This window comes from Mastomys coucha, chromosome X, assembly GCF_008632895.1.
Source record: "Mastomys coucha isolate ucsf_1 chromosome X, UCSF_Mcou_1, whole genome shotgun sequence".
NCBI classification, from domain to species: Eukaryota; Metazoa; Chordata; class Mammalia; order Rodentia; family Muridae; genus Mastomys; species Mastomys coucha.
In genome coordinates, this window is record NC_045030.1 from 78,550,749 (window position 1) to 78,563,195 (window position 12,447).

Below are 12,447 nucleotides of genomic sequence, written 5' to 3' on the forward strand. Positions count from 1 at the left end.
ACCAAATTCTTACCCTCACTTAATGTCTGTGCCACCCTCCAAGCAGAACCATTGTTCATTGAAACAGTGGCTGAATGACTTTATAGATAGAGCATCTTAATACATACACCATTTCTTAAATGAATGTAACCTGTTCTCTGTGGGCTGAGAATAAAATCACTCACTCAAGTCAAATAGTTTTGACCATAGCAGGAAAAAAGAATTAGAATCCTTTTGCCAGCTATACATCTGACAGAGAATTAATATCTAGAGTATACAAAGACTCTAAACCCAGAGAAAAAAACTAATTACTCATCTAAACAATGGGACTGGTAACTGAAAAGAATCAAAACCAAAATGGCTAAGAAATTTCTCCAAAAATGTTAATAATCTTTAGCAGTTTAGGAAATGCAAATCAAAACAACTTTGAGAGTTCATATTACTGACTCAGAGTAACAGATTAATAGAAGAAGCAACAAGTGCTATATGTGATGTGGAGGAAAGTGAATACTCATTTGCTACTCTATCACTCCTTGGCATATTCCAAAAAACTCAACATCATAGTCCCCAGATGCTTACTCTGTCATATTCACTGCTGCTCTATTTACAATAGATAGGAAATAGAAGTGACATAAGTTTCCTACAACAGGTGAATGGATAATGCAATTGTGCTACATGTAAACTGAAATACTATTCATCTGTAAATAAAAATGAAATTATGAATTGTGCAGGTAAATACATGGGACTAGAAAAGATCATATTGAGTAAGGTAATCCAGACTCAGAAAGACAGTCATCACACTTTCTTTCTTATTGATGGCTCCTAGCTCCAAATCTTCAAATTGAGTATATAGCCTGCAGTAATTACAGTAATTAGAAAAGCAAATTGAGACCATTGCCAGAATGGAGGTGAAAAGGAGAAATAGAAAGAGGAATAGCAAGGTACATGTAATATGATCAGAGAAAGAGAGAAGTGGGGGCTCCTTTGGGAATGGCAAGAATGGAAATAAAAGGGGTTAGAGATTAATGAGCTATGAGGAGATATAAGTGATATGATTGAGGAAATGGGGAAAGGTATGGCTCCTTAGAGAGTGAGAGGGAGGAAAATACAGAAGAAGGTGCAAGGTTGTAAAAGGAAATAACAGGATGTAATTGTGATGGGGTAATAAGGGAAACAGGGTAATTCTTAAGGAATGTGGATGGAGGTACTGGAGAAGGGAGGAGGGAGGTAAAATAATACCATGGATGTCTAAAACTGCCACAAGGAATCACAAAATTAACAATTTATACAAAAGTAAACTTAAACTGTATATAATTCATATATATATATACATATATATATATATATATGAACATTTCTCAACTCAGCTTACAACTCTCCAAGAGCCAAAGACCACATAACAAAAAACCCTTAATATCAGACATAGCCCTCTTTTCAATTGTTAACCAGGGCTCTCTAAAAGACTCCCCAAATTTATAGCTATGATCGTTGCTTTGGTTAGCTGCTCTTAGAATTGGAAGCTATATTCCTCTTGTTGACAGCACCATGCACTTCAGAAAGAGAACACAGAGGCTCCTGAGCTGGAACTTACCTGAATTCGTTCTCCCTGAGGTCCAAGTTTCACAGTACCAGAAGCTGCCATACAAGTTCACAACAGAGAAAGGCAAGCAAAAGTCCTACTTAGCCATGATGTTTATGATCTACATAATGACCATCACAGCATAATCCTACAGGTACATTTGTGATATACATAACTTGGCAGTAACCAATAGGTCTCTAATTGTGCTAAAGACCTGCTCAACATGTGTGCCATGCCTGATACTAGAAACATAGATAACTAATCAGTGTTATTGAAGTCATGGTTATTGGATGATAATCTACAATTACTAATTTACTAAATCAGCATAATCTCTAACACCAATCCATAAACATTTGTCCTTATACCCAGAGGTAACTAACAATTTCATATCCCATGAAGGAAACTTCTCATTGCAACAAACAGAGACCACTGTAAAAAAAAAAAAAAAAACACACAACAAATCAATATGCAGAGCCCAGTCCCAATAAAGGCATTTCTAAGGAAATAATGCTGAAGAGAGGACATAATTATTCTAAAAGCCAGAGGGACAGGCAGTTTGCTGTGAAATTTGTCTCCTGGTAACATCAGAAGCTGTACCCATGGAAGGGCACTGAAGTAAAACTTCAATTACCATTTCCTGGATAATTATTGTGTATCTTCTCTTATTTTCTTGATTTACAATGCAACTGATCCCATTATTAAACTAACTCTCCTCTGAATTTCTAGGGTCTTATCACTAAGTCAGACAGACATATTCACTATAGTGTTAACATTAATAGGGTGTGATAGTTTATACTTACTGTTAATTTCACAGGATCTAGACCAGTAGTTCTTAACCTTCCTAAAGTTGCAACCCTTTAATATAGTTTTTCATGTTGTGGTGACACAAACAATAAAATTATTTTGTTGGTACTTTATAACTGCAATTTTGATGTTGTTATTAATAGTAATGCAAATGTCTGATATGAAGGACAACTGATATGGGACTCCTGTGGAGGTCATGACCCACAAGGTTAAGAATCACTGATCTAGAGTCATACATAATAAATTTCTGGACACACCTGGTAGAGATTATCTAGATTTTATTAGCCTCTAGGAATGGCTATATGGAGTTATTTTACATAGATTTTTTTGATTTTGGAAGACCTGGACTAAAAGTTGACAGAACCACTCCCTGGGACTTGGTCAAGGATTACATGGAAAAGAAAAACCAGGCCAAACACTTCATTTGCCTCTCTCTCTCTTCTCACTGTGGATAAAATGTAACCCACTATCCTTCCCCCGTGACTTCCTTACCACTATGGACTGGGTCCCATATTTCCAGCCAAAATTAACCCTTCTTTTGAAAATAAATCTATGGCTTTGATCGAGGAGTCCTTCAAGCCAGTCCATCTGAACCAAGTTAGACCTAATCAGAATCATTCCATTGTAGTGAGTGATGATTTTTTTCTTTCATGTCTCCCAAGGAAATGCCTCACAACATGAAAAAGCATGAAAATTGTAAGGAACTATAACAGAGAATATTTGTTTAAGCTAATGAGGTGTCAAATAATCTGAAAATGGTTTGTAGACAATGAAATTGGAGTACATAAAGAAGAAAGGCTCAGTGAGATGCCTCAGATTATAAAATTTTAGAAAAAGAAAATTCTATTTAAAGGATTAAAAGAAAAAGCAAGGAAATATGTGGAAAACCTTGACAGGTATTTTGACAAAAGCATTGTGGATATTCATTACAGCAATGTGTACCATAGTTTGGGAAATTGCATTGGTGGAGAGTTGCAATTATTATATGAGAAACAGGCCTGCTTTAATTTTCATGGATTTAGATAAAGGGTGATGTAAGTAGTCAATGTTTTCTAACACTCATTATAAATCTACTCTGTGCCTTATTATTTACCTTCAGCAACAGTAAAAAAAAAATACAGAACTCACAAAACTAATTGGGAAAGATTTTATTTGATGAAAATCTACAAGATTTTCAAGTCTATGTAAGCTGGAAATTTACTTTTAAATATTATAGCACATTCAGTAACGTGGAGGAAGAGTGAAAGAAAGGGGAATTATGCCACCTATTAGAAATAAGAAACAGGATAGAGTTGCCATTGCCAGTGCAGTGCCAACTTTTTGATCATCTGGGAAGGAGGGTGTGTCGAAAGATGGGGGGAAGTCAATCCCAGCCTTGCGAATGATTGATAAATAATTGTACAAGATGGAAAGGAAGACAAAGCTGCTAGCAATGGTGTTCAGAATCCCTGGAAGGCGGAATGGGTTGAAGGTGGCTTTCTTCCGAAGTCTCCCTGAGTACAATTTCCAAAGAGCAATGGTAACAGAGATTGTGGCAATAATGCCAAGAAGGCTTGCAATGAGTAGCAGATGTTGGGCAACTCGAATATCCAGAGGGATGAAGTCGTCCTGGTAGGTGTATTTGTAACACATTCTGTTAAATGTGGAATTGCTTTCCTGGTGGTAAACGCAGGTTTTCCACATACCTACTAAGGTCATGCCGGGTTTAGAATCCATAGGATCTTGAAAGAGCCACACTCGCCATTGAGGGAGGCTCATAGAGACAATACAAAGGAACCATGCTATGGTGCCTGCAGCCAAACCTCCAAGCTGCCGCTTGGCATGCTTTCTGGCCATTATCACGGTGACAGTGATCTCTTGGCAACTGCAAAGAAACACAGAATACCATAAGGATGAGCTCTTCGGGCCTAGGAGAATGTCCTCTATAGGATCAATACCAGGAGAGAAGGGTTATGTTGAGCAAGTGGGCCTCTGACCAGGAAATCTCTTGCAGGGACTGTGTTCTGACCAAACCCAGAGTCTTGCAGGGACTGTGTTCTGATCAAACCCAGAGAAGGGCCAACTCTGTGGCAACATTTACTAGCAGGTTGATAATCCACTCAAGATTTAAGGTTTTCTTTTTCCACTGTTTACAGACTCCCAATGAAGTTTGGCCCCAGATATTTAGACACCAAGATGGCCATCATAGCATGAAATTTCATAATGAAAAGAGGAAGCCACTTATAGCACAACAATTGGGTAATTTATGCATTATCCATACCATGGAATTATATGCCAACCTTCAAGAGAGGAGTGTCATATATTAAAACTGTGGTATTTTGGGCTTGGCAGACTTCACTGGAATGCTTTTCTTAATGTTGTATGGCTCTGCAGTCCTGGTTGGACCAGAACTATGCCCCCACCCCCATCTGGCCTTTATTTAGAGGCTGTCCTGCTGCCTCTACTTTCCAAATGCTGCTATTAGAGTCACCAAGTACATAAAATTATCAACATCATGTTTTCAAAGTCTATTAATGTTATAGCAACCCTGAACTGTTTCTCCTCTTTTATACTGACTAGTTTTTTTCAAAGTATGGATGAAATGTGCTTTCTCTGCTCCATTATCAAGTTTTGACATCTGGATTAATAACAACCTTTATCAATCATAGTGTCATGTGCATTGGGCATATATGTATGTGTGCATAAAACTTCAATCAAGTGATAGAGTCATTCAAAGTGTCTTAGTAAGTTTTTCTATTACTGAAATAAAATGCTATGACCAAAAGTAACTTTGGTCATGGGAAAAGGTTTTCTTCTTATTGATGTATATAAAACTTTTGTTAATAGAAATTCTCATTTCCTTAGTTTTATCCTAAGGACCAGAAATACCTTTGTTTAGTATTACATCTAGTGTGTATTTAGAATTTACTAAGTTAAAGATAGGAACAAGCATAGAAAATATACTATGTAAAGAAAGTAAATGGGGGTGTAATAACCAAATCATAATCCATAACTAAGAATAAAAATATCAAAACTACAAAATGACTGCAACTAATAAAACTTTTTGGGAGATGGGAGGTTTCAAGACAGGTTTTCTCTGTATAGCCCTGGCTGTCCTGGAACTCATTATGTTCACATGGCTGGCCTCAAACTCAGAAATCCACCTGCTTCTGCCTCCCAAGTACAGGTGTGTGCCACCACTGCCTGGCTAATAAAACTTTTTAATAATAACTTTAAGTACACTGATCTCTACTTCCCAATAAAAATACTCAAGCTGAATAAAGAAACAAGATCTATCTTGGTACTTTCAAAGTTAGGAGCCACTTTAAAATTGAAAGGATAAAGATTGCTTCAACAACAAATGAGTAACTTTCTTTATCCTAACACCAGAAAATGTAGACTCTACAATTTAAAAAAATGAAAAGGGACAAAGAAGGATACTTTAGGTACATATCATCCAAGCTCTCCACCAAGCTTGATCTCATTCACTCTTCTCTGGCTTCTAACCAGTGAGTCTTCATGAACTTTCCCAGATGAACAGACTTCCCTATCAGAAGATCTATACCTGAGACCTATATCCATATCCAAACCTAGTATACCCATCACTCTCTGAACCCCAAAAAACCCTTTTGCCTTCTGCTAGGAACCATCCTACCTGCTCCACCATTCCATGTGCTCCTGTCATACAAATCACAACCCTTTGAACCATTTTATCCAGTCAGACCTAACTCTACTCTCAAGGCTTGAAACAGGAGGTATATCCTATATGCCCAGCTAGCCAACTATTTTCAGTAAATTTTATTTCTCCCTAGCCATTTCCAGCCTCTAGGTTTAACATGCCTGCACCCACACATTCTGTCTTCTCACTCAATCTGCTCTGTCCATATAAAAAAACAAAAACAAAAACAAAAAAACAATAAGTGTACACATCCTGAAATCTCATTAAAAAATACAACTAATATGAATGATCAACCTAGTGTATTCTATCAAAAACCTTCCAAACCTATACAAGTGCTTGCTAATGAGAATTATATAAATAAATTGTGGGGGTTTGAATATGCTTGGCCCATGGAGTGCCACTATTAGGAGGTGTGGCCTTGTTAAAGGAAGTGTGTCACTGTGGGGGAAGGTTTTGAGACTCTTCTGCTAGCTTCCTGGAAGAGACAGAGTCTTTGGAACACTATATAGAACTCTCAGCTCCTTCTCTAGTGCAAGGCCTTCCTGGACATCTTCATGCTTCCCACCTTGATGATAATGGACTGAAAATCTGAACCTGTAAGCCAACTTCAATGAAATGTGGTTCTTTGTAAGAATTGTTTTGGTCATAGTGTCTCTTCACAGCAATGTAAACCCTAAGACATGAACCACAACTATAACACATTAGAACAGTCATAGATGTCAGTGAAAAATTCAAGGAATATAAGACACAAAGAAGCAACTCAATAAAGTTAAGGAGAAAGAACAGAAGAACAATAAATGCCTGAATGATGTCCAGGAATACATAAGACTAATGGAAATGACAAAGACAGCCCTGGACTTGAGAATTCAATCAGGAGTTAGAAATATGGAAGGGAACCCAAACTAAAATGAAAATCCAAAGGCTAAAATAGAAAACTCAGAGGAAATCATTATAAGAAGAATGACTCTAGAATAAGGTGAAATATCAGGATTCAGAGCTAAGTAAAGGATCTAGACAAAACAAGAAAGACATGAAAAATTTATTAAAACACAGGGAAGGAATGTGACAGAAATGTAGGATACTATTAAACAACCAAACATTCAAATTATAGGCATAAATTAGAGAGAAGAATTCAAAGTCAATAGCATAGACCAGGTGATTGTCAAGATCATAGAAGAAAACATCCCCAAACTAAGATAGGGCATACCTTTGCAGATAAAGATGCACACAGGATACCATATGGACAAAAATAGAAAAGAAAATCCCCACAATGTATTGTAGTTAAAACACTAGATATATATAAAACAAAAAAAGTCGATTGAAAATTGCATGGGAAAAATGCAAGTCATAGATTAAGCAAAACTCTTAAGAATTATATCTGATTTCTTAATGGAAAAATTAAAAGCAAAAAGAGCTTGAAACAATACAATATATACTGTAAAAGATATGATGGCAATCCTAGACTCATATACCAGAGAAAACTACCTGCCATCATTGACAGAAAAACTTTCCATGATATAAATAGCCTATACAATTTGATATCCAACAAACCAAACATAAAAAACCCAGAAGCTAAAGAAATCAAACCCATTAGTATTTTTGAAATGTACCACGAAGGAAACAAACAATATAAAAATCAACAACATAATGATCAGATTAACACACATGTCTTAGTAATAACTTCAACAGTGCATGGTCTAAATTCTCCGATCAAAAGACACCAAGATTCTGAATAGATTAAGAAAACACTCTTATCTATTGCCTCCAGGAAAGATATATTTATTTTAAAGATAGGAAGCACCAAAAAGTAAAAGGACAGTACAAGGAAGCAGGTTGACTTAGCTATCCTAATATATAATAGTATAAACTTCAAACTAAAATGAATAAAAGCAATAAGAGATACACTTTATTCTAATCAAAGGAACAGTTACTCAAGAACGGAACAATACACTATACATAATCTGCTGCATCCAATTCCATAAAAAATGATTAATGATTTAAAAACACAGATTAATGTCAATTATTTATTGAAGATAATTTCTATATACCAGTTTTTCCAATACACAGATAATCTAAATAAAAATAAGGAACCCAACATCAAAATTAATTGCCTTTTTTACTGAACAAGTATCTACAGAATTTCCCACTTAAGCACCATGTGAAAGCTTCTCTAAAATATACCACATCTGGGGACTGAAAACATATCTTTAAAAATTCAAAAGGAGTCCTTCCGGTCTGTCTGGGCTGGTGTCCAGAGCAGACCTTGGACCCAAGCTCCACAGCCAGTCCCACAACACCCAGAGGAAGCTTCACTCCCAGGCACTCTGACACACTCAGGATCAGAGCAGGAACCAACATCTGTCCAAACACTGGGAGTAACTGGGATCTGCTGTCACCTGAGTTGTTTTATCCTAGCCATTCTGACTGGTGTGAGGTGGAATCTCAGGGTTATTTTGATTTGCATTTCTCTGATGACTAAGGATGTTGAACATTTCTTTAGGTGCTTCTCCAACATTCAATATTCCTCAGTTAAAAATTATTTGTTGAGCTCTGTACCCCATTTTTCAATAGGGTTATTTGATTCTTTGGAGTCTAATTTCTTGAGTTTTTTGTATATATTGGATTTTAGCCCTATATTGGATTGGTAAAGAACTTTTCCCAATCTGTTGGTTGCCATTTTGTTTTATTGACAGTATCCTTTGCCTTACAGAAGCTTTGCAATTTTATGAGGTCCCATTTGTAGATTCTTGATCTTACAGTATAAACCATTGGATTATCAGGAATTTTTCCCCTGTGCTCAAGGCTCTTCTCAAATTTCTCCTCTGTAAGCTTCAGTGTATCTGACTTTATGTGGAGGTCCTTGATACACTTGGACTTGACCTTTTTTTGTACAAGGAGATAAAATGTGGTGATTTGCATTTTTCTATATGTTGACCACCAGTTGAACCAGTACCATTTGTTGAAAAGGCTGGATGGTTTTAGCTCTACTCTTTTCCACTGGATGGTTTTAGCTCCTTTGTCAAAGACCAAGTGACCATACATGTGTAGGTTCATTTCTGGGTCTTCAATTCTATTCTATTTACCTTCCTGCCTTTCTCTGTACCAATATTATGCACTTTTTATCACTATTTCTCTGTAATACAGATTGAGGTCAGGGATGGTGATTCCCCCAGAAATTCTTTTATTGTAAAGAATACTTTTCACTATTCTGGGTTTTTGGCTATTCCAAATGAATTTACAAATTGCTCTTTCTAACTCTGTGAAGAATTGATTTACAATTTTGAAGGGGATTGCATTGAATCTATAGATTACTTTCAGCAAGATGGCTATTTTTACTATATTAATTCTGCCAATCAATGAGCTTGGGAGATCTTTCCACCTTCTGAGATCTTCAATGTCTTTCTTCTTGTCATACGGATCTTTAACTTCCTTGTTTAGAGTCACACCAAGGTATGTAATATTATTTGTGACTACTGTGAAGGGTGTCATTTCCCTAATTTCTTCCTCAGTCTGTTTATCCTTTGAGTAGAGGAAGGCTCCTGATTTGTTTCAGTTGATTTCGTATCCAGCCACTTTGTTGAAGTGGTTTATCTGCTGTAGGAGTTCTCTGTGGAATTTTTGGAGTCACTTAAGTATAATATATCATCTGCAAATAGTGATATCTTGACTTCTTCCTTTCCATTTTATATCCCTTTGATCTCCTTTTGTTGTCTAATTGCCTTAGCTAGAAATTCAAGTACGATGTTGAATTTATAGGAAGAAGGTGGCAGGCAGCCTTGTCTAGTCCCTGATTTTAGTGGGATTGCTTCAAGTTTCTTTCCATCCAGTTTGATGTTGGCTACTGGTTTGCTGTATATTGCTTTTACTATGTTTAGGTATGGGCCTTGAATTCTTGATGTTTACAAGGCTTTTAAAATGAAGGGATGCTGAATTTTGTCAAATGCTTTTTAAGCATGTAATGAAATGATCGTGTGTTTTTTTTCTTTGAGTTTGTTTATATAGTGAATTACATTGATGGATGTCCATATATTGAACCATCCATACATCCCTTAGATGAAGTCTACTTAATCAGGATGGATGATCATTTTGATACGATCTTGGATTCAGTTTGCAAGAATTTTATTGAGTATTCCTGTATCAGTGTTCATAAAGGGGATTGGCCTGAAGTTCTCTTTCCTTGTTAGGTCATTGTATGGTTTAGGTATAAGCTTAATTGTGGCTTCATAGGATTAATTGTGTAGTCTACCTTCTGTTTCTATTTTGTTGAATAGTTTGAAGAGTATTGGTATTAGGTCTTCTTTAAAGGTCTGGTATAATTCTCCACTAAACACACTTAGCCCTGGGCTTTTTTTGGTTGTGAGACTATTAATGACTGTTTCTATTTCTTTAGGGTTTATGGGACTGTTTAGATGGGTTATCTGAACTTGTTTTAACTTTGTAACCTTGTATGTGTCTAGAAAATTGTCCATTTCATCCAGATTTCCCAATTTAGTTGAGTATAAACTTTTGTTGTAGAAACTGATGATTTTTTTGAATTTCCATGGTTTCCTTTGTTATGTCTCCCTTTTCATTTCTGATTTTTTTTGGATTCTGTCTCTGTGCCCTCTGGTTAGTCTGGCTAAGGGTTTATCTATCTTGTTGATTTTCTCAAAGAACCAGCTTCTGGTTTTGATGATTCTTTGTATAGATTTTGTTGTTTCAATTTGTTTGATTTCAGCCCTGACATTGATTATTTCATGTTGTCTACTCCTCTTGGGTGAATTTACTTCTTTTTGTTCTAGATATTTCAGGTATGCTGTCAAGCTGCTAGTGTAAGCTCTTTCCAGTTTCTTCTTGGAGGTACTAGGAGTTATGAGTTTTCCTCTTACTACTGCTTTCACTGTGTCCCATAAGTTTTGGTATGAGGTGTCTTCATTTTCAATAAATTCTTAAAAGTCTTTAGTTTCTTTCTTTCTTTCTTCCTTGACCTAGTTACCATTGAGTGGAGCATTGTTCAATTTCCATGTATATGTGTGCTTTTTGTTGTTTTTGTTAGAATTTAAGACCAGCCTTAGTGTGTTGTGATCTGATAGAGTTCATGGGATTATTTCAATCTTCTTGTATCTGTTGAGGCCTGTTTTGTGGCCAATTATATGGTTAATTTTGGAGAAAGTTCCATGAGGTGCTGAGAAAAAAATTATAGTCTTTTGCTTTAGGATGAAACATTCTATAAATACCTGTTAGATCCATTTGGTTCATAACTTCTGTTAGTTTCACTGTGTCTCTATTTAATTTCTGTTTCCATGATCTGTCCATTGCAGAAAGTGGGGTGTTAAAGTCTCTCACTATTATTGTGTGGGGTATAATGTGTGCTTTGAGCTTTAGGAAAGTTTCTTTTATGAATGTGGGTGCCCTTACATTTGGAGTGTAGATGTTGAGAATTGAGAGTTCTTCTTAGTAGATTTTTCCTTTGACCAGTATGAAGTATTCTTCCTTGTCCTTTTGATAACTTTTGGTTTACAGTCAATTTTATTTGATATTAGAATAGCTACTCCTGCTTATTTCTTAGGACAATTTGCTTAGAAAATTGTTTTCCAGCGTTTTACTATGAAGTAATGTATGTCTTTGTCACTGAGGTGGGTTTCCTGTATGCAACAAAATGTTGGGTCCTGTTTACATATCCAGTCTGTTTGTCTATGTCTTTTTATTGGAGAATTGAGTCCATTGATGTTAAGAGATATTAAGGAAAATTGATTGTTACTCCCGGTTATTTTTGTTGTTAGAAGTGGAATTATGTTTGTGTGCCTATCTTCTTTAGGTTTTGTTGAAAGATTATTTTCTTGCTTTTTATACAGAGTAGTTTCCCTCCTTGTGTTGGTGCTTTCCATTTGTTATCATTTGTAGTGCTGGATTTGTGGAAAGATAACTATGTAAATTTGGTTTTGTCATAGAATATCTTGTTTTCTCCATTTATATTAATTTAGAGTTTTGCTAGGTATAGTATTCTGGGTTGGCATTTGTGTTCTTTTAGGATCTGCCCAGGATCTTCTAGCTTTCATAGTCTCTGGTAAGAAGTCTGGTGTAATTCTGATAGGTCTGCCTTTATATGTTACTTGACCTTTTCCCCTTACTGCTTTTAATATTCTTTCTTTCTTTAATGCATTTAGTGTTTTGATTACTATGTAACAGTAGGAATTTCTTTCTGATCCAATCTATTTGGAGTTCTATAGGCCTCTTTTATGTTTATGGGCATCTCTTTCTTTAGGTTAAGGAAGTTTTCTTCTATAATTTTGTTGAAGATATTTACTGGCCCTTTAAGTTGGGAATCTTTACTCTCTTCTATACTTATTATCATTAGATTTAGTCTGCTCATTGTGTCCTGGATATCCTGGATGTTTGGGGTTAGGAGCTTTTTTGTTGTTGTTTTTTGTTTTCTTGTTTTGTTTTT

General features: G+C 35.9%; 1 protein-coding gene across 1 annotated transcript in view; it reads right to left on the bottom strand.

Annotated features, from left to right (window-relative positions):
• Positions 1-3,557: 3,557 nt before the first annotated feature.
• LOC116093297 (claudin-34-like) overlaps positions 3,558-12,447 on the bottom strand; it is a 12,135-nt gene continuing 3,245 nt past the window's right edge. Inside the window, exon 2 of the mRNA XM_031374655.1 lies at positions 3,558-4,226. Coding sequence (XP_031230515.1) covers positions 3,584-4,198 — 615 coding nt within the window. The 5' untranslated portion in view covers positions 4,199-4,226 and the 3' untranslated portion in view covers positions 3,558-3,583. The remainder of the gene's footprint in view (positions 4,227-12,447) is intronic.